This window comes from Mauremys mutica, chromosome 8 (genome assembly GCF_020497125.1).
Source record: "Mauremys mutica isolate MM-2020 ecotype Southern chromosome 8, ASM2049712v1, whole genome shotgun sequence".
NCBI lineage: Eukaryota > Metazoa > Chordata > Testudines > Geoemydidae > Mauremys > Mauremys mutica.
In genome coordinates, this window is record NC_059079.1 from 2,325,099 (window position 1) to 2,352,449 (window position 27,351).

The 27,351-nt window shown below is 61.1% G+C and overlaps 1 protein-coding gene across 6 annotated transcripts in view; it reads right to left on the reverse strand.

The window, feature by feature from the left end:
* The window catches only part of ERI3 (ERI1 exoribonuclease family member 3), a 216,894-nt gene that overhangs the window by 58,723 nt on the left and 130,820 nt on the right, over positions 1-27,351 (reverse strand). For all 6 annotated transcript variants that reach the window (XM_045026467.1, XM_045026469.1, XM_045026470.1 and 3 more), the window contains exon 7: positions 12,568-12,667. In XM_045026467.1, coding sequence (XP_044882402.1) covers positions 12,568-12,667 — 100 coding nt within the window. The remainder of the gene's footprint in view (positions 1-12,567; positions 12,668-27,351) is intronic.

Below are 27,351 nucleotides of genomic sequence, written 5' to 3' on the forward strand. Positions count from 1 at the left end.
TCTCCAGCACTGCCCAGCTCTGGAACTGGTGCTCAGCACCGCGGTCTCGGACGAGCGCTGCTCCGTTTACAAGAGGGATTCCTGGCCAGGGAACAAGGGGCGGGTCTCGCCCCACACTCTGGCTGGATGGGAGGGCTGGTGCTTGCTGCACCGCGGGGGAAGGGGCATTAAAGGCCTCTCGCCTAGATTTCTGCCTGGCGCCCTGGAGCCATCACTTGCCTTCCCTCCCGCTTCAGATTCAAGTTCTGCTCTGACTTGGTGACACGTTGGGCGACTCTCAGCATAGTCCGCATTTGCCTGCTCTGAAAACGATCACCCAGAGTAGCCAAACCGAGCCCGGTTCCAGCCTCTGCTCAAGCACAGGCTGGGAAACAGAGCAGCTGGGGTTTTACAGGTCAGAACAGACCCATCAATGGAACTTTGTGGCAGGTCGACTGCAACAGCAGGGGCTGCGGGTCGGGAGTGAGGGGCACCGGCAGAGCTGGGGGAGCCCAGGGCCGGGCTGGCAGGGGCTGCGGGTCGGGAGTGAGGGGCACCGGCAGAGCTGGGGGAGCCCAGGGCCGGGCTAGCAGGGGCTGTGGGTTGGGAGTGAGGGGCACTGGCAGAGCTGTGGGTGGGGAGCCCAGAGCTGGGCTAGCAGGGGCTGCGGGTCGGGAGTGAGGGGCACCGGCAGAGCTGGGGGAGTCCAGGGCCGGGCTGGCAGGGGCTGCGGGTCGGGAGTGAGGGGCACCGGCAGAGCTGTGGGTGGGGAGCCCAGGGCCGGGCTAGCAGGGGCTGTGGGTTGGGAGTGAGGGGCATCGGCAGGGCTGGGCTAGCAGGGGCTGCGGGTCGGGAGTGAGGGGCACTGGCAGAGCTGTGGGTGGGGAGCCCAGAGCTGGGCTAGCAGGGGCTGTGGGTTGGGAGTGAGGGGCATCGGCAGGGCTGGGCTAGCAGGGGCTGCGGGTCGGGAGTGAGTGGCATCGGCGGGGCTGGGGGAGCCCAGCGCTGGGCTAGCAGGGGCTGCGGGTCGGGAGTGAGGGGCACCGGCAGAGCTGGGGGAGCCCAGGGCTGGGCTAGCAGGGGCTGCGGGTCGGGAGTGAGGGGCATCGGCGGGGCTAGGGGAGCCCAGGGCTGGGCTAGCAGGGGGCAGGCCAAGCAGCAGGCTGGGGGCACGTAGCCAGCGCAAGGGGAGGAAGCGCTGAGTGGGGATTGGCTCACTCTAACCCTACCAGCCTCTCACGTACTTGCACTTTTTAAACTAATTTCACTGTTAAAACCCAAATGTCTGGGTCACTGGCAGGCAGGAGCAGCTCCTCGGGGATGAATGTTCCCCCAGCTGGGCACTCTTTCCGGCTGCCCTGCAGCACACAGCATGGACGGGAAGGGCGGGGAACTGGAGGGCGAGCGAGGACCTTCCCGGTGGTCTGACACCTGCCTGCTGCCAGGCTCTGGGGAGAGCCAGGGCTGGGCCGAACGGGCCCTGGATGAGCACGAAGCTGCCCTTGTCTTCTCAAGCACCGTCCCAGAGGCTGACATCCCCCGTGCCCCTGAGAGGCAGATCCTTATCTAAGTCCTCCAGCCCCCGTCCGCTGACTCCAGGCACGATGTGACGCCTTCATTCCCCCCACTGCTACGGGCACATCAGCCCTCTGGGAAGTGCTTCGAGATCCTGGCAGAAGAACCCCCAGCTCTGCCATCAGTCCATCTCAAAGCACTTTATGAAGGAGGGGTCAGTATCATTAGCCCCATTGTACGGCTACAGGGGCAACTGAGGCACCGAGTGAGGAAGCGACTTGCCCAAGGTCACCAGCGGCTTGTGGCAGAGCGGGGAATAGAGCCCAGGTCTCCTGGCTCCCAGTCCAGTGCTCTATCCACTGGGCCTCACGACTAGACAAAGAACCGCACCCACATTTTACTGAGGGGGAAACCGAGGCACAGAGTGGCAAAGAGACTTGCCCCAGGTCACCCCGTGAGGCTGAGATGCTGGAACATTCCAGGCCAGAGCCTGCTCTGCTAGAGCGGGAGGTGCAGAAGGGGGAGCGTGGGAATTGTTATCGGTGTAATGACCGAGCTCAAAATCCTGTCACCCGTTCCAGAGGAGACATTGACACTCCCTCCCCCCTCCCGAAACAAGCACCGCCCACAACGCGCCACCTCGCCACGTGAGCCTGGAGTGCAGCCCGGGCCGATGCCCCAGCAGAGAATGGTCCCTGGGTAGCCCCCTGGCCCCCAGAGAGAAATCCGCCGGCGCAGTTAAGTCCAGTGCAAACCAGGCTGCTGGCAGCGCTGGAGCAGCTCCTCGGGGCAAGGGAGACCAAGCCCTGGCGCTGAGCCGCCGGCACTGGCTGGGGCAGGTCCCGGGGGGCTGAGTGGAGCCTGGAGAGTTTGCCATGCAGAAGCGCACGCACTCTGCGACGGGGCCTGCCGCTCCCTGAGGGACTGGGCAGCGCGCGGGGGAGCGTTTGGCACGGGGCAGAGTAACTGCCATTGGGTGAGAACTCGTCACAAGAGCACGTGGGTCTCTGTAGGCGCAGGTCAGTTCTAGGCTGTCAGCCCTTTGGGGCAGAGACTGTGTCTTTGGAGGGTTCGTGCTGCACCGTGCACTGGCTGTCCTTGATCACGCCTGGGGCCTCCAGGTGCTACCCAAATCAAATGCCAACACGTCTAACCTCAGGGATGCCAGACATCTGCACCGTGGGCCCGCAGCCACCCTCACCTCCAGGGGGCTGAACTGAGCCCGCTGGCAGGAGCTCTCCAAGCCAGAACTTTGTGTAACAGCTGCTCCCTTCTACTCCAAGATCTTCACTTTTATCTGAAAAAGAGAGACAAGCTTCTCTTGCAGAGCGAGACTCTCTTCCAGCTGTAATCTGAGCAGAACTAGTGCCTGACTCTGCTGAGAGTCTGAACCAGGAGCTCAGAGACAAGGCAGGGCTCCCCAACTCACGCAGGGGGGTGATGGCTCTGTGATGGCTGGGTTAGACAAGCCTGTCTTGGTGAGGTGTGGCTGTTAGCGACTGGTCTGTGTTTGTACGCACATGAGTGGGACCCCGACCGAAATACAAACCATGTAATCGTCACTGTTAACTCTGGAGCCTAGCAACAGTGGGTGAGTGTCAGCATTACGACCTATTTCACTCCTGGCCACAGCACCGAGCAGGAAGAAGGACGCTTGCATCCAAGTTCTGTCCTGTCTGCTGTGAGCGTCACCTACTTCGGGCCTCTCTGGGACGAGCGTCGTGCTGGAGGAGTCTGTGAGCGCTCCGCTACGTTACTCATCCCAGTTCAACCTCTGGGGCCACGGGCGATGGGTCAGTAACTCAGCACCAGCTCCCTGAGGGCCCAACATCGCACGGTGGACAAAGGCAGCCCAGCACCACGGCTGACTGCAGTGAGTGCTGGGCTCCATCAGTCACGGCGGTACCTGGCCAGGGCATAACGTGCCAGCCCTGCCCGCCTGACCCGGGCGAGAGAACAAGTGACACTCAGCTTTAGGCTGCGGAGCGCAGGCAACACAAACACTCCATCAGCTCCCTTCCTTTCCTCGTGCCGCCTTTGTTAACTGTAGGAAACATCTGAAAGACCTTGAGTTTCCCATTGTCGCTTGTGCGGGAACAGAGCTACCGTGATCAGAACATACCCCCTGCCGCTGGCGGAGAAAAGGGAGAGCGGAATCTTGTTTCCAAAGGGTTTACGATTAGAAGAGAGTTCTGTCACTTTGGCGCGCAGTAATGCACTGTGCCACCAAGTCCCTTCAGAGAGATGTCGAAAACTTAAATGACTGAAAGCAAAAGAGCCCTGGCTCAGGTTCCCAGGCAGGCAGACATCCTAATTATTGTTAGCTCCACTCCCACACGGAGGGGAGAGCGGCACAAGGGGACAAGGCAAAGAGAGGACTGTCACATGCTTTTTGCTTTTTTTAAAAGCTTGTCTCCGCTCGCTGCCTTTCCAGCTGTGACACCTCTCACAGTAGTTAATTAGAATCATGTCACCACGTTAATGGGCTCTGACTGGACTCTGACAGATGCTCGTCCTGCGTCCCACCACCCCAGCCGGCCCTGCCTCCCTCCCACGACGCCTCCCCACCCGCCCTGCCCGGGACAGCCTGCCTCACTGCAACACTTCAGAAGCATCCGCTCCACCTGTCCCGGAGCCGCCTGACCTTTACAAGCACTAATTCAAAACGACACTGCTCATTTCATGACATTTCTGTTGATTTTTACTTAAGTCTCTTTTAATTATTTAACTGGGAATATCTCCCCCCGCCCCTGGGCGGCGCGGCGCGGCACGGCACGGCACGGCACGGGAGAGCAAGCCCGGGCCACGAGCCGTGGCCACGCCCCACGGCAGCGCAGTCCCTCCCCGGAGCAGTGCGGCAGAGCACGCTCGCGCCGTTCAGACAGGTGCTGGGCCCAGCAACGCATGACAAGACACCAACGCACAAGTGAAGCGTCCGAAGGCTGCCCCAGGGGAGGGGCCACTAGCCGGGTCCGGCGGCCGTGTGGTGAAACCAACAGCTGAGCAACGGGGCCTGCCTGCCGCCAGAGGTGCTCAGGGCACCCCGCCCCAAGGGCTCCGGCACCTGGGCCAACCAGTGCCACCGATGGCAGGGGTGCCGCCGGGCACAGGGGAGACGCAGCTCCGCTTACGAGAGAACGAGACAGTTCTCAGGGACTCCCAACCCAGCCCTCTTCTGCCCCCAGCGCCTGCACTCCCCATCGTCCGACGGCACCACAACCGCGCAACACCGTGACACCCGCAACACACTCGGGCTCCAGAGCCTGGGGAACGTCCTGCCCGGGGGCGGGGGGAGAGGCAGTAACCGCACTATCCGCCCCCTGCAGCTGCTGGTGTTCCGGCTGCCCGGAGGCCGAGCCTCAGGAGACGCCCGCTGGGCTGCGATTAAAGCCCACGTCCCGGCTTGGTGCCCAGGTCCGAGGGGGAACTCAGGCTGGAGGCGAGCGCGGGCTGGAGACGCTGCCACTGCCCAGGGCTTTCTCCCTGCTGCCCCCCCCCCCACCCCCGCGTGGGAGGAGCTCTTCTGCGAAGCTGCCCCACCCTCCTCCTTCCCACCCCGCCCACGAACGTGGTGCCTGCAAACAACTTGGCCAGGGCTGGGCTGCTGGTGCGCAGAGACCCCTGGTTACTGTCTCATTCTCCCTTCGTTGTCTCCCACCTGCCTGCGTCCACCTACCGCCTCTCGTCTCAGACTTCAACCGGGAGCTGCTCGGTCTGGTCCTTTCGGGGGTCCTGCCCCACGGCTAGGGGCCCGCAGTGCCACGGGAACACAGATCCCTCGGTGAAACGGGGCCCCACCCAGTCCCTCACCGCTTGGCTATCGAAGGGCTGCCCTTTGCCAAGCACCGGAGTGGGCACCAGGAACCGGGGCGACGCACACATCGCGGCTGGGAAGGGTGGGCGCAGGTATTCTGACGACGGGGCAGCCTAAGATGGACGGGCTAGAGAGATGCTGGCTGTGCCGAAGCGCACAAGGGAAGTTGGAGCTTCTAAGGCGCTAGGCAGGGGAGAGAACAGCGATTGCAGCCCTGGGGCTGGGCGTGCACGAGGAGAGAAGGAGCGCGCACGAATAAAGCAGGGAGGAGAAGAGACAGATGAAGCACAGCCAGGAAGATCAGGCCCTTCAAGGGGACGAGACGTCCCGAGGCTGCAGGTTGCAGGGCAGGGACGAAAGGGCAGGGCACCCATTATGCCAAACATGCCGCGGCACTTAGCAAGCGCGCTCCTTCCCGTCGGCCTCTCCTTCGCTGTCAGCGCTGAGGGCACCGGTGGTGCCTCCGAAGCGCAGGAGGAGCCGCGCGGCACCCCGGCAGGCGCTCCCCACGGCGCGGTGGCAGCTCGGTGGTAGTTAATTAGAATCGTGTCACTAAGTAAATGCGCTCTGACTGGACTCTGACAGACGCTCACCTATGACACCGGGGGCCAGGAGACAATCCACATCAAACTACTGCAGTGTGACCCTTTTAACACAAAGAGTAAACTCACTGCACATCGAGTTGAAGCTCATTAAAACTGTCTACTCTGTGAGCATCCCATTAACCTCCCTGTTAAAAACACGCAATTCCTCTTCTTCTCGGCGAGGCCTAATTAATGCTCTGGCTCAGGAACAATCTACCAGCCTAACCTTCCCACATTCCCAATCAGTGAATGAAAAGAGAGCGAGGGAGCTAGAAAGACAGAGCCGCGCTCGCCACGTCTCTCGCCATATGGGCTGCTGACCCTGTAAAATAGGCAGGGCTTTTCCGGGAGGGTGACAGCATGTCGTGAGCACGCGGAGGCACGAGCAGAAGCATCTGCGCAGGGCCAGCGGAGCAGCCTGGCTGCCATTTTGGTTGGGAAGTACTCAGGTTTATTAAGAGGGAGTGAGCTCAATCCGCAGGCCTCAGAGAACAGGGGTCGGTGCCGGGAGGCTAACGAGTTACTTCAGGCTTTAGCCATTCTATGCACCAGGCAGGCATCACTTTGAGGCAGCGCTCTGGCCAGGGCACGCTCTGTGCCGCGAGGGAAGACGGCCATGACTCCCTCGGGCCCCTCTGGCCTCCGACACGCCTAGTTCTCTCAGCCAGGTCAGCGAGCACAGGTGCTGGCCCAATCCAAGAGGCCAGCCCAGCCATTCCCCAGCGCTCCCATCGCCCCAAGGGAAGGGCCAGCCCAGGGCCATGTCTCTCAGCCACCTCCCCTCACTCCGGCCCCAGGTCTGCCAGGGGAGCAGGGTCGGGCCCGGGCCGTGGCAGTCACCTCGCCGGGGAGCTGGCTGCTATGGAAAGGTTCCAGACCAGCTCACTCGGAAACCCGCAGGCCGGCGGCTGTGAGCTTCGGCTCTGTGCGGGTACGACGCTCTCTGCACTACATGGCAGCGGCCAAAGCCCCCGGTGGAATCAGGTGCCATCCCACATGACTCCCTGGGCCCATAAAATGCTTCACTAGCCCTTGGCAGCAGGACCACAGGACTAGCAGCTCCCTCCAGGGGTGGAGCCAGCTCAGCGTGCGGGTCTCCAGCTGTGCAACTTCCTTTTGTGTGTGTTTAGCTCAGAGACCCAGAGCTGCGCCCTGACCCACCTCCCCCTCTGCAGAACACACTTCCAGAGTTGCAGGGCCGGGCCGGGCAAGGCGCTGAGCGCCCGTAACTCCCCTCGGCTGCAACGGGGGTGGAGTGGAGAAGGCCCTGCACCGAGCAGGATCGGGATAGACAGGTCTCTGCTGAGTTGTGCAGGTTTCAGTTGGCCCAGCAAGTCTCCGAATAATTGGAAAACAAGACAACATGGAATTAATTGGGAAACAGGCACCACTGAGAGGGCAAAATTCCCTGCTGTTTGCATGCAAGAAAGTGGCAATTCACTACAATTTTCTTGTCAGCTCTGAAACAAATCGTCCATGTTGCAAACCTGTGGAAAACTGGGCTGGGGTCTTAGCAGAACTGCCAGCCTCCCCGATGGGATCCCCCCGGAAACACGGCTCCAGGAAAGTGGTCTGCACACAGGAGCTGCTCTGTTATTCTAGGCAGTAATTAAACGAGAGCTCAAAGGCAGGTTTTAGCACGTGCAGGAGACCCCCGTTGCCTGGCCGTCTCAGCGGGGTGGGATTCCAGGTCTTAGGAGAGCGTCTGATGCTGCGACCCACGTACTCTGCGAGCACGCCGGAGAGCACTGCGGAGCGAGATGACGGGCGAGCCCATCGCGCGATGGGAGAGTCACCCGAGAGGCCTTGGGAAGGACGGTACCGCGCGCTCAGCATCCATCTACCTCCCGCCAGGTGTGCATGGCACCGGAGCATCTCAGCTGCCACGCACACAGCAGGGTGAAGGTTTGCAGAGTACAACGGTAGCACAGGCCAAGCTTTCAGCTGGGACAGGTCAATGTGGGTGCCTGGCTGGAGATGCCTTGCAGCTGGGACTCCCTACAGTGCTGCCCCCTGAGCCCCAAAGCCCCTTGCGGTGTCTCCGTTACGTGCCCAAGGACGGAGGCTCCTGCAATCGCGATCGGCGCCTGCAGCCCCTGGCCTGGGGAGCTGGAGCACTCTCCATGCCGGATCTCTCGCTAGAGAGAGGGCAGGAACGCCAGCATCTGACACCCGCGGGGCTTCAGCAGCGATCAGTCTTGGTGCTAAGCCAGACAAAACCAGGGGTGGGGGGTCCCTTTCGAGTCTCCCCCCCCCCGAGCCCCGCAGGCACTAGCGCAGCCTGTCCGGCTCCTGCCCAACCCCCCACACACCTGGGGTAAGTTGGGAAGCTCAGGCTATTTTCCTTAATCCAAAAGTGCCCCCCCCCCGCGCGCTCCCGCCCCCTCCAGGGCGATGGGGGAGGGGACCGCGCGCTCCCGCCCCCCTCCAGGGCGATGGGGGAGGGGACCAGACCGCGCGCTCCCGCCCCCCTCCAGGGCGATGGGGGAGGGGACCAGACCGCGTGCTCCTGCCCCCTCCAGGGCGATGGGAGAGGGGACCGGACCGCGCGCTCCCGCCCCCCTCCAGGGCGATGGGGGAGGGGACCGGACCGCGCGCTCCCGCCCCCCTCCAGGGCGATGGGGGAGGGGACCGCGCGCTCCCGCCCCCTCCAGGGCGATGGGGGAGGGGACCGCGCGCTCCCGCCCCCCCCAGGGCGATGGGGGAGGGGACCGCACGCTCCCACCCCCCCCAGGGCAATGGGGGAGGGGACCGGACCACGCGCTCCCGCCCCCCTCCAGGGCGATGGGGGAGGGGACCGCGCGCCCCTGCCCCCTCCAGGGCGATGGGGGAGGGGACCGCGCGCTCCTGCCCCCCCCAGGGCAATGGGGGAGGGGGTGCCTGTGTGCGACCAGGGCCCCACACCAGGAGGCCTGGAACTCGAGGGAGCGAGCGACCCCGAGCTGCAAACCTGAGAACTGAGTCCGGCTGCCCCCCTGTATGGCACGCAGGGGCAGCCCAGCACCCCAGGCTCTCGTGAGCTGAAGGGCCAGGCCCTGTTGCATGCTGGGACTTGTAGTCTCCACAGTCCGCCCCGCCCTGGGACTCCTAGTTGCACCCTGGCCAGCAGCTGCTCTCACTGCCTGCCACGGGGCGCTGCGATGGGCAGCTCGTCGGCCACCCCAGCATCCCCCTTCCAGCAGCAGCTCCTCAGAAAAGGAGCAATTTATCCAGCCGAGCCCCCAGTGCCTAGGGCGAGGCCTGCGCCAGCGAGAGCGGCTGCCAAAGGCCCCCGGCGTGGGCAGGGCGGGCACTGAACTCCACAGAGGCCTTGGAGAGGGCACCACGGCTGGATGGGGACACTGTGAGAACTGCCTTTCTGCCTGCGCCCCGACCCCCGGCACGGCAGCCCCAGGCCCCCCCCCCGGCACGGCACGGCAGCCCCAGGGCCCCAACCCACCCCCCCGGCATGGCAGCCCCAGGGCCCCAACCCCCCCCCGGCACGGCAGCTCCAGCGCCCCGACCCCCGGCACGGCAGCCCCAGGCCCCCCCCCCCGGCACGGCACGGCAGCCCCAGGGCCCCAACCCCCCGGCACGGCAGCCCCAGGCCTCCCCCCGGCACGGCACGGCAGCCCCAGGGCCCCCCCCCGGCACGGCACGGCAGCCCCAGGGCCCCAACCCCCCGGCACGGCAGCCCTAGCGCCCCCCCGGCACGGCAGCCCCAGCGCCCCGACCCCCCCCGGCACGGCAGCCCCTGCGCCCCCCCCCCCGGCACGGCAGCCCCGGGACCGCCCCCCCGGCACGGCAGCCCCAGCACCCCGACCCCCCCCCCGGCACGGCAGCTCCAGCGCCCCCCTCCCCGGCACGGCAGCCCCAGGGCCCCAACCCCCCCCCGGGCACGGCAGCCCCAGGCCCCCCCCCGTGCACGGCAGCCCCCGGCCCCCCCCCCGGCACGGCAGCCCCAGGGCCCCGCCCCCCCCGGCACGGCAGCCCCAGGCCCCACCCCCGGCACGGCAGCTCCAGCGCCGCCCCCCCCGGCACGGCAGCCCCAGGGCGCCGCCCCCCCCGGCCCGGCAGCCCCAGGCCCCCCCCCGGCACGGCAGCCCCAGTGCCTCCCCCCCGGCACGGCAGCCCCAGGGCCCCGACCCCCCGGCACAGCAGCCCCAGGGCCCCCCCCGGCACGGCAGCCCCGGCTCTGAGAAGGCCCCGTTTCATGCCCACGCTGGCCCCCACTCCAGGCACTGGGCCTGCGCATCGTACCCGACCCCACAGCAGCAGCCTGTGCTCCCACCTGGAGGCTGCTTCGCTGAAACGAGACGCAAAACCCCCCTGAAGGCCGGGGGAGACTGAAGAACAGAGCGATTGGCGGGAGGGGGAGAACAAACACCCGGCTTTCGAAACGATGTGTCAGGGCAGACAAACACCCCGGCCAGCGAACGACGCTCTGATAAACGCAGCCGGTAATTAAAGGCAAAGACAGACGATATTCGAGGGGTGTTCGGCGCGTTATCGAGGGAAGAGGAGACACCAGACAAACAGCCCCCTCGGGAATGTGAGGAGAAGGAGTGACGCCCCCAGCAGGCGCTGACCCCTCACTCCCAGGAGCCGAGCTTGAGCGGGTTGCTACCAGCCCCCCATATTCTGAGGGCCCTTCCCCACCCCACGCACTAGTGACGTGAATGTGCTACCGGGCAAGGAAGCAAATTTTAATGCTCCCTCCGTCAATAATGCAACCAGATCCATAGTTCAAAAGGAGCCTGCTAATTAAAAGCTGGTGAGCTTTAAATAATTCATCTCCTTAACTCGGATTGATTGGAGAGTTTAGTGGTTAGAGCCTTGGAACAATATTAAACAGCCTCCTCAAGGCTCAGGGAGCGGGTGACTTTTCCAACTCAATCTCAGACCCTGGCCAGCGTCGACGCGTATGGACGCCAGGCCGATAACGGGCTGGGAGGCAGGGACCGGGAACCTGCGGCATCTTTCCAAGATGGGGGAGCAGAGCAACGGGCTGCTGGGGTCAGTGAGATGCTGCCACCACTGGCCATGCTGCACTCCTCTGTACAGCTCGGCCGCTGTGCCTCAACCTGCTCCCCACCCCTCCACCCCGACCCACAGCCCCGGCACGCTGTCCCCACCTGCCGTCCCCTGCTAGCCCAGAACTAGGTTCTCCCCACACACAGCTCTGCCAATACCCCTCCACCCCGACCCACAGCCCCGGCACGCCGTCCCCACCTGCCGTCCCCTGCTAGCCCAGAACTAGGCTCTCCCCACACACAGCTCTGCCAATACCCCTCCACCCCGACCCACAGCCCCGGCACGCTGTCCCCACCTGCCGTCCCCTGCTAGCCCAGAACTAGGCTCTCCCCACACACAGCTCTGCCAATACCCCTCCACCCCGACCCACAGCCCCTGGCACGCTGTCCCCACCTGCCGTCCCCTGCTAGCCCAGAACTAGGCTCTCCCCACACACAGCTCTGCCAATACCCCTCCACCCCGACCCACAGCCCCGGCACGCCGTCCCCTGCTAGCCCAGAACTAGGTTCTCCCCACACACAGCTCTGCCAATACCCCTCTACCCCGACCCACAGCCCCGGCACGCCGTCCCCACCTGCCGTCCCCTGCTAGCCCAGAACTAGGCTCTCCCCACACACAGCTCTGCCAATACCCCTCTACCCCGACCCACAGCCCCGGCACGCCGTCCCCACCTGCCGGCCCCTGCTAGCCCAGAACTAGGCTCTCCCCACACACAGCTCTGCCAATACCCCTCCACCCCGACCCACAGCCCCGGCACGCCGTCCCCTGCTAGCCCAGAACTAGGTTCTCCCCACACACAGCTCTGCCAATACCCCTCCACCCCGACCCACAGCCCCCTGCACCCAGTCCAGCCAGTGCCCCCTTGCTCTCCCAGCTCTGGGCTCCCACCCACAGCAAGGCCACTGCCCCTCCAGCCCGACCCACAGGCCTGTCCCCCTGCTACTCCAGGCATGGCCTCATGCACGGCTTTCCCATGCACCTCAGCCCTGCCACGCTGAACTGTGGCTCTGTTCTGTCCACCAGGAAGCAAGGTGCCTGACCACGAAACTCAGCACATGCGCGAGCTAACCAGGGAACGAACCAGCTCAATTCCCCAGGCTCTGTAATGCAGCTGCATCCTGCTTCCCAGCTGCACGGCAAGTCCCGCAGAGCCGGCCGCAGGGCAGTGCCAGCCCGATCTGGCATCGAGCTGCCATTGGCCGGGAGAGCCCAGACACTGAGACGACGCACCGAGCCGGGGCCCAGCATCCAGTGCCCAGCCTGGGGATCAGGAGCGGACCAAAGCCCAAGCCAGAGGGATCCCGCCGGGGGAGGTAACGGATGGGCCACAGCCGCGAGCCAGCGCATGTGCCGGAGATGCAGCTTGGGGGGCCCCCAGTGGACGGAGGGGAGTTGGCGCAGGCCACGGATTGGCACCCAGGCGGCAGCTCATGTTCTGAAGCTACTGAGGCGCCCCGATGGGGTGGGGTGGGGGGGGCACATGTCCTCCCTGGCCTGGGTTTAACGTTACCCCGGAGCCCTTTCTCAAGGGCTCTAGAGACAGCAGCGTCCCAGTCCCGAGTGCACCAAACCTCCCGACCCGCTGTGAGAAACAGCCCCCACGGCTGGCAGGCTCCCGCCACCCCCAGTGCAGCCCCCGCGAGCCCCACACGCGTCACTCACCGATCCCGCTGTGGGGCCTCCCTATGTGCTGGAGGTTGAGTCCTTTGTTCATGTCTAAGAGCCCGTTCTTCGGCCAGCTCCCCATGGCGAAGCTGTATGCCTGCGAGAGAGAGAGCGGGGTTAGCTCGCCGGGCGGCTGGCAGGTGCTTTCTGCCTGGGAGCCGCATCCGCCGGCCCCTTTGCCGTGGCTCTGGAGTGGCTCCGCCTGCCAGGGCAGTTGGGGCTCTGGGGCGCTCCCGGTTCTTTGTATTCTCACAACAGCCGTCCTGAGACACCCCCCGCCACAGCCAGCCCAGAGCTCTGGTCTAACCCCAAGGAGATGGCTCCACGTTTCAGACATCCACCCGGCCACCGCCATGGGAACGCCCAGCACCGACCCAGCGCCTTCCACCAGCTGAGCCCCTTCGACATTCAGCAATCTCCATCGCCCGCCAGCATCCGCAGCGTCCCCCAGCCCTGCCCTGTGCCCAGCGCCACAACGTTCAGAGCCTCCGCAAATAAAGGGCCGACAACAACAACAACGAATCCTGGCCTCTAGCCATCAGCCCCAGAAGTGCCAGGGCCTGCCCTGTGCCATCCCCAGCCACGGCCAGCACGAGCTGCCTCCGAGCAGGGTGGAAGACCCCCCGAGGGGACAGTTCTGCAATGGCCGCTGGAGTGGGAAGGGTCACTCGTTCTCCCCGCAGCCTCTGAGGGCAGACGGCCGGCGGCTCTGAGGGCTGCACCCAGTCTCCGGCCGGCCAGGTGCACGTGCTCGGCAGCAGGGAGCTCAGGGGTCGGCTCACTCAGGCACGTTACTGGGTAGCGAGCCCCGTTCTCCTGCCCTGCGCACAGCGGCTGCCCTTGGGCTCGTCAGAGATTCTCCTGCTGGAAGCTGCAAGAGTCCCAGGAGCTCTGTCCCCCTTTGGCTGACAGGCCCCCGGAGAGCAGCCAGGGAGCGCTGCCAGCCTAGGGATGCAGCGGGGAATTCTGGGCCTTGGGCTCGGGAGGGCAGGAAGAAGCCAAGAGCCCATGATACACCTCCAGTGAACGTGCCCCTCTGCTCCCCACACCCTTTCACGCCAGGCCCCTCCCTCTCACACATCTCTGTGCACGTGCTTAGCCATTACAACCAGTTTGTCCCCCTGGCTCCCCCGAGGGGAGGGGGACACCCAGCACCAGCTACCCCCGCGCACAGAACAAGGACCAAATCGAGAACAAAGGCAGTGAGAACAGAAGTGAGCACAAAGCTGCAGTGCTGCGTTCCGGGCACCAGGGGGTGCTGCGCCAGGTGACACACAACTGCTGCTAGCTGGGCCTGAGCCCAGACCCTGCTCCTGGCACCCCACCCCTGGGTGACCCTCCACGCTGCACCCCAGGCCTTGCCATGGCTCTCGCCAGCACTGGATGCCTGGCTCGCCCATTCGCCCCTGACTAGCCTCTCCCGGGGGCTGGGTTTGCACGGCCGGCAGGGCCGAACCCCGAGCAGCTCACAGCGCTGTGGGTACAAAGCCCAGACCCACACAAGGACGTAGGCACCTGCAAACCCTGCCTGGCTGCCCCCGGCTCTGCAGGTGCCTACACCCCTGGGCACCCACCCGTTCATGGTGACCAGGCAGGTGCGCTCTGAGCACGCCCACCAGAGCAGTCCCCCCAGCCTCTCGCTTTGGGCCCAGCGTCAGTGCGCTCACTGGGGCTGGAGCGGTTTGAAAGGGGACCGGCCACCATCAGCAGGGAGCTCTGGGCGAGGGTCCCGGGCTGCCCTCAGCCTCTCCCCCAGGGATAAATCATGCAACAGCCAGCGGAGCTGGGGGACCAGACCTGGGCACCCGCCCCCAGGGGGGGCCTTCCTCGGCCAAAGGCTGCCCCCTGCCAGCTCCCCATTCCCACCGGCCGGGAGCTCTGCGAACCCTCCCTTCCATCGGGCGGCTCTGCCTGCCCGCAGGGCAGAGGGCTCCGGTCCCTGCCCCAGACACACTGCACAACACGGGCCTTGCCGTCCCGGGGCTGAGGCACCAGGACGGCTCCCAGCGAGACGGGCGGAGGAGAGGCTAATGAAGTTAAAGCGGTAGGACAATGCAAATCTGCAAAGAGCCAGGCTGAGCGTCCATGTCACACACGTCTATAATTACCTCCTGACAGCAGCACGTCCCCTTCATCTCGGCTGCACTGGGAGCCCAGCCGCAGCACCTGCCTTAAGCCCATCAGAGCGGCCAGGCCGGGTCAGACCAAGGGTCCATCTAGCCCAGTGTCCTGCTGCCGACAGTGGCCAATGCCAGGTGCCCCAGAGGGAGTGAACAGAGCAGGGAATCGTCGGGTGATCCAGCCCGTCGCCCATGCCCAGCTTCTGGCAAACAGGCCAGGGCTTAGCTTCACTCCCCGCAGCCTGAGCTGCTGCCTCGTGAGCCACTGGCCGCTGAGCAGATCACGTGAAGCCAGCAGCACGTCTATCACCGCAGGCCCATCTCGCCTTGCCGCTCCTGCCGAGCACCCTGCTCCCCAGGATGGACCTCAGCCGGGATCCTACCTCCTCCCGACCCCCAGCCAGCAGAAAGAGGGAGCAGAACAGAAAGCAGAGGGCTGGAGAACGCAGGGACGCGGCTCCTGGGGGGCGTATTGAGGATCACACCTGGCTCCTTGCCCTCAACACTGACGGCCCTGGACAGGCGGCACTCTCACCCCAGAAGGAGCCCGGCACCACCCCCCGGCCAGCCCCCATGCTTACTAGCCCAAAGGCTGGTTACTGGGCTGGGGGACCCTCTCCCCCAATCTCAGGCTGTGCTCACAGGTGGAAAGGCAGGGCTGGGTTCCCGTGCACTGAGGCCCGGCCTGAGCCAGCCGGGGGGCGGGCAGGTCACAGTGACGCACAGAAAGGAGGGGCCCCCTTTCCAGGGGCTGAAGCTGCTTCATGACCCTTGCAAAATGGAAAGAATGGCCCTGGATGTCAGGCTGCCCAAATCAGACCCAGGGCTCACGCCCACCAGCCAGCACCGGCCCAGCAGCACTGCGGTCCCGGTGCCACAATGGGGTATCCTACTCCAAAAGGCAGGGGGGTGTCATACCCCCATTAGCATGGGGGGCACCACGTCCCCCCAGCCCCGGGGCCCCGCGCGCTAGGGTACATATCCCCCTCGGCACGGCGGGAACCACGTCCCCCAGCCCCGGGGCCCCGCGCGCTAGGGTACGTATCCCCCTCGGCACGGCGGGGACCACGTCCCCCCAGCCCCGGGGCCCCGCGCGCTAGGGTACGTATCCCCCTCGGCACGGCGGGAACCACGTCCCCCAGCCCCGGGGCCCCGCGCGCTAGGGTACGTATCCCCCTCGGCACGGCGGGAACCACGTCCCCCCAGCCCCGGGGCCCCGCGCGCTAGGGTACGTATCCCCCTCGGCACGGCGGGGACCACGTCCCCCCAGCCCCGGGGCCCCGCGCGCTAGGGTACGTATCCCCCTCGGCACGGCGGGAACCACGTCCCCCAGCCCCGGGGCCCCGCGCGCTAGGGTACGTAGTTAGGCTAGTTAGGCTGAACAGCCTGGCATTTGGCAAATGGCAAATGAAATTTAATGTGGATAAATGTAGGGTAGTGCACATTGGAAAGAGTGACCCCAGCTGTGCATGCGGCATGATGGGGGCTAATTTGGCTACAGCGGGTCGGGAGGGGGATCTTGGCGTTGTCATGGATGGTTCTCTGGGGATGTCCACGCAGTGTGCAGAGGCGGTCAGGGAGGCGGGCAGGATGTTGGGAATCATTGAGGGGGGGAGGAGGATGGGACTGAGACTATGTTATTGCCCTTGTATAAATCCATGGTACGCCCACATCTCGGATGCTGTGTGCGGGTGTGGTCTCCTCACCTCAAGGGGGATGTTCTGGCACTGGAGGGGGTTCAGAAGGGGGCAACTAAAATGATTGGGGGTTTAGAGAGGGTCCCGTACGAGGAGAGATTAGGGGGGCTGGGACTCTTCAGCTTGGAGGGGAGAGGACGGGGGGGGACGTGATGGAGGTATATAGAGTCATGAGTGGTGTTGAGAACGTGGATAGGGAAGAGTTGTTTGCTTATTCCCATGATACAGGAGCTGGGGGTCACCAAGTGAGATTGGTGGGCAGCGGGTTTGGAGCAAATGGGGGGAGGTTCTTCTTCGCGCAGCGCGCGGTCGGCTTGTGGAGCTCCTTGCCTGAGGAGGTTGTGGGGGCTAGGACTATAACAATGTTTAAAAGGGGACTGGATAAATTCATGGTGGCTAAGTCCATTAATGGCTATTAGCCAGGATGGGTAAGGAATGGTGTCCCTAGCCTCTGTTCGTCAGAGGATGGAGATGGATGGCAGGAGAGAGATCACTTGATCATTGCCTGTTGGATTCACTCCCTCTGGGGCGCCTGGCGTTGGCCACTGTCGGTAGACAGATACTGGGCTGGATGGACCTTTGGTCTGACCCAGTACGGCCTTTCTTATGTTCTTATGTTCTTATCCCCCTTGGCACGGCGCGTACCACGCCCCCCAGCCCCGGGGCCCCGCGCGCTAGGGTACATATCCCCCTTGGCACGGCGGGTACCACGCCCCCCAGCCCCGGGGCCCCGCGCGCTAGGGTACATATCCCCCTTGGCATGGTGGGTACCACGCCTCCCAGCCCAGGGGCCCCGCACGCTAGGGTACATATCCCCCTTGGCACGGCGGGTACCACGCCTCCCAGCCCCGGGGCCCCGCGCGCTAGGGTACATATCCCCCTTGGCACGGCGGGTACCACGCCCCCCTGCCCCGGGGCCCTGCACGCTAGGGTACATATCCCCCTTGGCACGGCGGGTACCACGCCCCCCTGCCCCGGGGCCCTGCACGCTAGGGTACATATCCCCCTTGGCACGGCGGGTACCACGCCCCCCTGCCCCGGGGCCCCGCGCGCTAGGGTACGTATCCCCCTTGGCACGGCACGTACCACGTCCCCCCAGCCCAGGGGCATCGTGTGCTATGGTAAATATCCCCGTTGGCACAGCAGGTACCACGTCCCCCCAGCCCAGGGGCATCGTGTGCTATGGTAAATATCCCCGTTGGCACAGCAGGTACCACGTCCCCCCAGCCCAGGGGCATCGTGTGCTATGGTAAATATGCCCATTGGCACAGTGAGTGCCACGTCCCCCCAGCCCAGGGGCATTGTGTGCTATGGTAAATATCCCCGTTGGCACGGCAGGTGCCATGTCCCCCCAGCCCAGGGGCACCCTGTGCCATGGTAAATATGCCCATTGGCACGGCGGGTTCCGTATCCCCTTCCCCATGTTACTCCAATTTCAGTGCCCCTGCTGGCTGTTCTACACTCCGCCTCGCTGGCGTCTCAACTGCACGGTGCCAGACCTGGAAAAAACCCCACTCAGACTTCAGGGCCTGATGCTGAGATGCAGGGAGCACCGTGCGCAGAGTAAACTCTCGGCATCGCCCGCCGGTGGGTCACGAGATCCAGCCCTGGCAGGGCAGCTGGCCACACCTGGCCTTTGTTCAGAGAGCAGCTGGCCAGCTCACGGCAATGGCCTGGCAGCCGGCAGGTGCCCTGGCCCCAGGAGCAGAGGAGGGACCGTGGTGGGATTTAGAAAATAAATTCCCTGTCGCCCCAGCAAGCAGGTGGGTGGTGACCTAAACGGAGGTGCGGGGAGAGTGGGCACAGCAAGAATTCAGAGATAAAGACCCAGGTGCCAAATACGAACCCCGCCAGGCGAGCCCCACCACTGCCGCCTTCCTGCCACCTGCCCAGCCCCGCGCCCCCCCCAGGAGCGTCAGGCTCCTCCCCGCCAGCAGGGCCTTCGCTGGGCCTTGGGGCCGTGCGGGTTCTTGGAAGTGAATTTATTGCCAGCATATGTAACCATTCATGCCGCTCTGTTACTCCTGCCTTAGCAAAACACAGGGCTCCACAGATAATTAATAGACAACACTGCTAATCCTACTGGGAGATGATTAGCAATTAAAACTCCTAATTAAGTCTATGCATAATTCACTGAAATTACACTGTGTGTACACATGGGGAGGGTTCCTTGGCCTTCGACAAATATGCACTGATATCTTTATTGTTCATTAGATTCCCTCTGGCCCAGACCCGGGTCTATCGCTCGCAAGTCAGACTGATGCCTGTACTGCATCCCCGCCCCTCGCGCCAGCCGGGGGAACCCAGCTTCCCCTCTTGGGCTGTCTGGAAATGGGACAATACCCAAGACCGCCGTGTTTGCAGCTCACCAGGTGATCTCGGGCAGCCCGTTTACGTAAAGCGGGGCAGACTGTTGCCACCGGCATGAATACAGAGGTGCAGCCCCCGGAAACGACATGTCTCATCATGCAGCGTGGGCTTGGCACGTGAATGAGGATGGCGCATTGCATGCTGGGAATCTGCCAGCTCCATGGGCCGCATGAGCCAGCACAGGTCTTGTTCTCGTACTATACAAGCTGCGTTAATCGGCCCAGCAGCCTGACCATGCACGGGCAGGCTGTGCTCAGATCCTGCTCCTAGGCGCGCTCCTCCTCCCCAAGCCGCAGCACCTGGGAATGCAGCAGAGGGAGCATTCTCAGCCCCCGGGGGATATGTGCGGTGGGGCTATTAAGATACAGCATTGACAGACTTCAGTCCAAACAGAGAGGGAGCTGCCATGCAGGCTTAGGGGTGACCGCTAGAGGGGGGAGCTGGGGGCTCCGAGAGGATGCAGAGGGAGCTTGGTGGAAGGAGATAGCTGTTTGCAGTATGATCCTGTACCTCCCAACATCCCCCCTGGTTCTCCAGCTGAGACCCGGGGAGCCCCAGCCTGCCCCCAGCTCTTATATCGCTCGCTCACCACCCGCCCAGCCTGCTCTGGATCAATGGCAGGGTCAGAGGGGGCAGGAGCTGGGAGAGAGGCAATCCCAGCTCTATGAATCGGGCAGTATCTTCCCTTCCAGCTGGGCCTGGCTGCAGGGCCACTGACTTGGGCAGGAGAGAGCTGCCCTCCCCTGGGGGGCTCTGCCTGGCGAGCAGGAAGGAAAGAGGATGCTGACAACCTCGCCCCGGCCTGGCAGGCACGCAGAAAGCACAGGGATGGCTGTGCTCCAAGAGGGACAGCGCAGTACAGATGCCACAGAAGGATCAAACCTTCTAGCACCTGAACAGGTAGAAGAGACATCCCTGCTCTAGCAAGGAACCGTAACAACTCCTCGCTAGCTCCCCCCTTCTCTGCTGATAGCACCTGGGAAGGACCTCAGCTTCTCACTGCCTACTTCATCCTTTGCAACGTCTCCTGGGTGCCTCGCCATGAGCGCCCCGCTTCGCCAGCGGGCTCGGGGTGGCACAGGTGAGCCCAGAGACCATTCTCCACCCAGCACAACCATTCTGTCTCACCCAATTTCACACACTGCAAGCCCGGGCTCTGCACAGGGGCTGGGCACGTGGAAGTCAGCTGTGGGGAACGGAACCGGAAGAGCAGCAGCCAAGGCAGGAAGCACCTCGTGGATCAGCACCAGGCATAACACTTTCCTTTGCTAATCAAGGTCATTTGGTACGGCTGCAATACCTGAGCAAACTAGCTAAGCAGCCGGTGTGCAAGGTGGCCTGACCACTGAAGGTCAAGTGTGCACTTATGCATATTCAAAGCTGTCTGCAGGATCGATTGGGTTTTAATTGTTTTTCCTGGGGTTTTGGAAGGAACTGCCAGGGGCATTGATCAGCCCCAGACAAGGCTGCTCACACTTCAGGGCTCGCAGACACTGTCACTTTGGCACAGGCAGATGGAAATGAAGGCACAAAACCCAGAGCTGCGCACAGACACAGCAAACAAAACATGCCACTTCCGAGAGGCAACCTACCCCCAGCCTGCCGGGAGCTCAGCCACCTGGAGGAGGAGGAGGAGGAGGAGTGCGGCAAGATGTGGGATCGGTGAATTGTATTTGAAAATAAAGTTTTTTAATTAAAATTGGCAATTCTGAGCCGCCTGCCGGCAGCAGCCACACAATCAGGAGAGACGAGCTTTACTGTTTAATATTTAAAGACTGCGTTTAATCTTTAAACAGGAAAGCTCTTCTTCTGACTGTTAACGCAAGATGGAAAGTGCTTTAAAGTCTCAGACACTGGGGCTTCCCACCCTGCCAGGGTCACAGAGGAGGCCAGCTCCTGGCAGCAGCCAGGCACGAAGTACAGCTGCAAACGACACTCATCCATGACCCAGGGTTCTTGGCCTACTCTTCTCTACAGCACCAGTGAGATTTCAGCCAGCCTGCGGACACGCACATTTCCAGCTTGAAAAGGGACATCATAAATAAATGTCATTTAAACAAACCAGCCCAATGTCCTCCCATGTTACTACCACCACCATCAATGCTTACACCGAAGGCATTCAAAAGCCGCAGTGGTGTCTCTTTCACCGGTTATGCTGGCTCCGACAAGGAGACCAGACTAGTTAATTTCCCTTTCTGGTTCCAGTCATTGTTACAGGGTTTGGGCTGACAACCCCATGGGAGAAAATCCCAAACACAGAACAAGTCTCCTTGGGGTCCCCCCCCCCCCCATAAACCTTAGTTGTCAAAAAAGAGAGAAAAAATTAGCAAGAACATTTTGAAATCTTTTGTTAACATTGTGAATTTTCAAACTTTTTCAACCACTCTCTTTGAGCTGGTAAAAAAGCAGAAAAAGCTACCTGGAAAAAAGAATCTAGTTGCCCTCATGGAAACGTTTCCATTAATATAAAACTTTAACATTATTTTTCATTTAATGAAATCCACATTTTGGCTCTAAACTCCCTGACGGTGCCCCTTTACAGTCGTATCGTTAGTTAATTACACAACTCTGGCACTTCATAAACAAATCTGATCCCAGGTTCTTGCCTGCAGGAGTTTGCCCTGGTGACAGGCATGCCCTAAGAACGGCAGCAGGTTAGACAGGCAGCCTGAGTCTCAGAATTGTGCTTACCCACTGCCCCCAGGACGCTCCTGGCAGCGAGCCCTGTGCCGGGGCGTGGCTGCAGCTGCAGAGTTTTGCCAGATAACATGGACGTTTGGTGGAATGAAGCTGCCTGCCCCCTTTGGTCAGCCCCGCTGGCACTCTGCTTGTTGCCTCATCCAACACAGGGGCCAGGAATAGCAGGAGACTTCAGGAAACTAAGTTTTGTGACCAGCTACGTGGGAGGCTTCAGGGCTCCTGTTCTCCCAGCCAGCACTCTGCAGATACAAGAGCCTTGGGTGTCAGGAGAGCTAGCCGTTCTCAACACTCCCTCGAACGCAGTGATCCCAAAGCACGCGGCATGCCCAGCAGACTGGCTGGGTGGAGGGAATGTTACAGTTACACAAAGGCCTCTCAATTATTCTCCAAATTCTCGGCTTCCGTTATTTTACAAAATGAAATCTCTAGCTTTATGGATGCAAAGAAAACATTCAAAACATGATTCAGAAGCAACTGTCTGAAATTGCAGAGAGCCTGAAACAACAGCTCCATAGCGTGAACTGCGCCATCCATCTCAGCGAGTTCTCCCACGACGCTCAGCAAAGCATGAAAGAAAGCGGAAGTGTCGTATGAGCCCCGCTCCGGCTAAGGGGAAGGGAGGGCGCTAGGAAGCCGCCGGAGGCGTGGGTGGTGTGTGAATTACGCTGAGTAGAGCTGTAATAACACACCGTGGGGCTGCAGGCATAATGGTTTCATTTTCCTGAAGGGGGCTCAGCTTTCTGCAGTTTGGAAAATGCTCTTAGCAGGCAACAAGCTGCGGCCTGACAGCACGGCCGGCCGCTCACGCAAGCACTGCTGCACAAGGCCACACGCGTGCGCGGCTCCGGCCAGCACGGCAGGGAGCTGGGCGCAGCAGGGATGTGAGAAGGTCCCAGACACGGTTCTCTAGTGCAGGGACTCCTGCTGCTAGTCAGACACGGGCTTCCCTCCCCACAAACTGACAACGCACTCGCTCGGTGCCTCAGTTTCCCCCTCCAAACAAGCTGACAATTCACAACTGCACCGTCCGGGGGCAGGTGTTGTGAGGATTAGTCTCTCGCGTGCTACGTAAGCCCTAAACATGGATACATACGCCCCACCGGAGTTTCAGTGGGACTCTCCACACGCACAGCGCAACTCGCGGGCTTAAGTGTTCTCCTGGATCGGGGCCTAAACTGGTATTAAAAATTAAGAGAGAAAAATTAAATAGCAAAACTCTCTGAATTACAGCAAGGAACCCAGGCATCCGGGACAGCCTTCTGGTTCAGAGAAAGGGAGGGAATCGTGGGAGGAGAAGAGTGACTGGAAAGGAAATTTCAGAGCACAGCAGACCATACAGGGCACAGCAGGGAATTCACCGCTACCCCCGTCAGGGAAAGAGAGGGGCTCCAACCCAGCCCGTCTCTCAGAGTCTCACTGACAGTCCCACGGTGCCCTGGCCAAGCCTACGAACTAGCTGGGTCACTGGCAGCTCCCCTCAACAGTGGAGGAGCAAGAGAAACCCCTACTCCAGCGTTCCCAGGGGCTGGATTTGGAGGGAATGTCACCCTAGCCACCACCCTGCTCTCCTGCACCGCCCCCGACATGCACTCACTGGGCCTCGTACCAGCCAGTCGTATTGTGAATCCAAACACGCATACGCCCCACCGCAAAGCTGGGTGGCCGCCCGCCCGCCCGGCTGCAGGCAATGAGCTTTCGGGGTTTGCACCTCAACAGTCGATAAGCAGCACAGTGGCAAAGCTGCCGTTCCAGAGGTGAGAAAATTCCCAGAACAGGCCCCCGTCAGGCTGGCGGGTTGATTTAGCTGGCCTGCATAGCGCTCTATCGTTTCTTTATGGGGACGTGCCAGCACATTCGCTCACACATCAGAGTACACCGAGATTAGCCTCCCCTGCCTCACGCGAACAGGACATCAGCTCGCACACTTCCAGCATGGACTCACAAACCCTCTGCGCACACCCCACTCAGCGCCTCACTGCCGAAGTCCTCTGGCCAGCTGGGGCTGTCTACCCCAGCAGAGACTCTGACAATAACAGGAGGCAGCTCTGGGGTTTGGTGCAGAGGAGGAATACAAAGTTTTCCCTGTCCTCACACCCTGTAACAATGGTAGGCTCCATTCGCAGCCCCAGCCCAAGCCTCATTTCCAGCACTAAATGTTCGGGTGACTCCCAAACCCATCTCTGAGTGCCTCCCTCCGCTAGCACCGGCCTCGTCCAACATAAGAGAACAAGGGCGACATTCATGGCAGCCTGGTCCCCCTGCCGCAGCGCTGACGACTCTCTGGGCCACACATGGCCAGTGGTGCAAACGTCACCCTTCAGCAAGGCAGGTTCGGTCCCGTCTAGAGCCGGGCAGGAAACTGAGAGAAGATTTGGGCAAATTTGTGTTTTGGGCAGTTGCGTTTGTCACACTCATTTTCCTAATTTTCCACCTAATCTTTTATCATTTTTTAACTTGGTTTTTAATTTCAAATCAGAGTTTTTGAAAACAAGAATCTTTTGATTCTGAAAACCCCTCCGCAGAACGAAGGCAACAATGCAAAGAAAGAGGAAAAGAACACGCGTGAAGGAACATGAGGCTACAGCTTTCTTAAAAGTGTGTCTAATTTTAAAAAAAATTAGAATGTTTTTGTAAAAAATTCCATTTCAGGGGGAAAACAGCCACATTTAAACAGTTTTTTGTTTTGTTCTGTTTTAAATGCAAACCAATTCTACCTGCTGGCTCCTGCCCGGCCTGAGTGGGGCCCGTTCCCCAGGAGCAGGGGCTCGTCCAGGCAGGCTCGCCGACACCAACCTGCCAATTGTTACTCGCCTCGGCGACATTCGGAGGTGTGGAAAACGGCTGTATTTTAAAAGCCTATTTAGTTGCAGACGCACAAGCTTTCTCCTGGGAATGGGCGACAGGGGCTGGATCACTTGATGATTCCCTGTTCTGTTCACTCCCTCTGGGCACCTGGCATTGGCCACTGTCGGCAGACAGGATCCTGGGCTAGATGGACCCTTGGTCTGACCCAGCCTGGCCGTTCTGCCGTTCTGTGACTAGACAGCCACAGGGTGCGAGTTTTCTTGTCTGGTCAGCCTTGCCCAGCATACAGCAGGAGATGCTTCCCCTGCAACCCACCTATTCAGTCAGCCATGGGGGGGGGGGGGGGGGCTTATCTTACAAGAAAGCTTGTGCATCTGCAACTAAATAGGCTTTTAAAATACATCTTAAAAGGTTTTAAATCAAACCCAACTACTTCCGCAGTCAGCTCTGCAGGGCAGGGGCAGCCTTTTGCCAAGTGTCTGGGCAGCGCTCGCACAACGGAGCTGCAATCTCAGCAACAGCCTCCAGGAGCTACCGGGATACCCACGTTACTGCTACTAATTGTTTGAAGCTCACGCCGGGTGTGGGGCTAGCAAGGTGTACTTCTCCCAGTGCAAGCTTTCTGGCCCCTGCACCAAGCAGATCAGGGCAAGCCGAGGTGCTGACACCAAAGCCAGACCAGACCACGTGGATTTAGGGGCTGATCCTGTGCAAATAAGAGTCAGGTAATCAATCACCATCTGGGCTGACAACTCTCGGACTAAATCCTCACCCCAGCTGCAACTGCAAGAAGACAGGCGAGGAGAGGAGAGGAGACTGGACCTTGAAAAGGAGGTTCAGTGCCAAAGGACTCCCGGGTCTCTAAGGCCCAGCAGCGTTAGCTGCCTCTGCTCTGGTGCTGTGTACGCAGGATTCTCAGTGGCTTTGCAGACCCAGGCTAGCTGGCAGGAGGCAGGAATTGGACCCAGCCCCAGTGCCACACAAACCCCGGGATAACCTGTCCCTTTTAAGCAGTTTAGTCAGAAGCGCTGCTACATTCACGGCTTTTCAAGTATTTTAGAATCACTTACAAAAGCAGGATTAAACTATCCGAAATCCCATTTAATAGGACAAATAAAGAAATAACAATCGACTCTATCAGCCCCGCAAAGGCAGGCTTGAGTCAAATAAATAAATAACTAAGAGAGGGAGGAAAAAAGGAAAGCGGGGGGGGATAATATGTGTTTACTCAAGCAAAGAAAAAAATATTTAAGTGATGTAGGGGAGAAGATTGCGGTAACTAGTGAAGAATAACATCGTCTGCTTGGCTGTCAAATCACACACGAATTTCAGTAATAGATTCTCATTCTGACACTCAATTCAATTCAAAGGTGATCCTGCTTTATCCCAACACATCAAATATTAAACACTCGTATTAGCCAGGGTGTCGTCGCCTTTCCCGGCTTAGACATGGCAGAAGGGTTTTTTCCCCTACTTCCCTTCACTCACTCTAATATTCTCAATGTTATCTAAACATGCCTTCATACACTGGGGCTCCTTATCAAGCCCATTTGGGGAGGGGGGGCGAACTTAAAATGGTATTAGCTTGGGGGGCTTTATTATTATTATTTCCAAAGCTTTTCAATTTTGTGTGGAAAAAGCTTAGCGCAAAAGGAGGAGGGAGGGGAGGGCAGCGCGGTGCGAGAGCTGGAGCGGGGGAAGTATAAGAAAGGGAAAGCAGGCAGCGGCTCTTGTTTGACGGATGCCTTTCAACAAGGGCAGTCTAGCTTGTCAAAGCCCGGGCTCGAGATGAATTGGCAGATCTATTCAGCCTGCCTCTGGATGTCATGCAATACAGTTTCATATTCCCAGATAAGGCATGATAAGCAATTGCTGCCCTGACACCAGCGCCATCCATCCCTGCCTTTCTGTGCACGCGCCCGTGTGAGCACTGCGGATCTCCGCCAAGCCACTAATAAGAGGCATTTAATTTTTACAAATGCAGCGAGGAGAGGGGGCCTTCGAATACGCCAGGAACCCCCCCTCCCCAGCACAAAGACTGTGGATGTTTAATAACTTTCTCAGGAGCCCCGACTCGCCCGCACTCACGCACGCTGCTCCGTAGGCCCTGGCTGCACACGCCAAGCACTGCATGTGTCGGGGCCGTTCAGCATGCAGAATACAGAACACAGCGCTAGAGTCTCCAGATGAGACGTACGTGCTAATTAAAGGTGGAGAGTGGGGAAGCACAAGGATTCCCGGCCCTCTGGCCACAAAGGGAGAACGGGCCCTTTCCCCAGCTGGTGGGAGCGCAGGGCTTGGGGCCAAGCAGGAGGGTCTGCACTGCAAAACCCCAGGTTGGGATTAGTGGAGGTTCCCGGCACATCTGACAGGAGTGGGGGCACGTGGGTGGATCATGGCACACGCCTTGCTAGGAACCTCCGACAGGGCCTCTGGGACACCAATGTTAAATGGTCACCGGCCAGGCCTGTTTGTCTCCCCTCCAGTAGGCCGAGAAGACGGATATGCTAGATACCTCCACTGCTCTTTGGACATGCGAGCACTCCAGGAAAGGCTCCAGGCCTGGAAAGTGGCTATTTCCCCTGGGTTCTGGAGAGAACTGGAGCAAACATGAGGTCATTCAAGGAACTACTTCTAATCCACGACATAACCCTGCCCCCTTCACCCCTCCGTCCTGGCTGCTACGCACGGCATCAGCACCCCCGACACACTGCTCACACCGGTGTCAATGCAGGAGGAGGGCACCGCATGGTCACTCCTCCCCGCATGGAGAGTGCGTGTGCACACACGGCATTATTGTAGGGTCTACAAGACCAGTGGCTAGTGTGTTCTCTGTGTTTGTGAACACCCCCTCGTTCAAGTCACTATCCTGACTCGGGAGGACTCGGGCAGAGCCACATGGCTTTCGACCCAACTGACTGGGATTTTAACAGCTTAGCACAGAGCTGGCTTGGTAAACAGGGATCCGCTGAAATCCCTTGGGGGTACTGAAAGCTTCCTCGCTAACTCCCCCCGCCCAAACGTCCTACGCTGGTGTGGCTTCTCCACAGCCCCCTTCTGCCAGGGAGCACACAGCTGGGTAAGGGGAA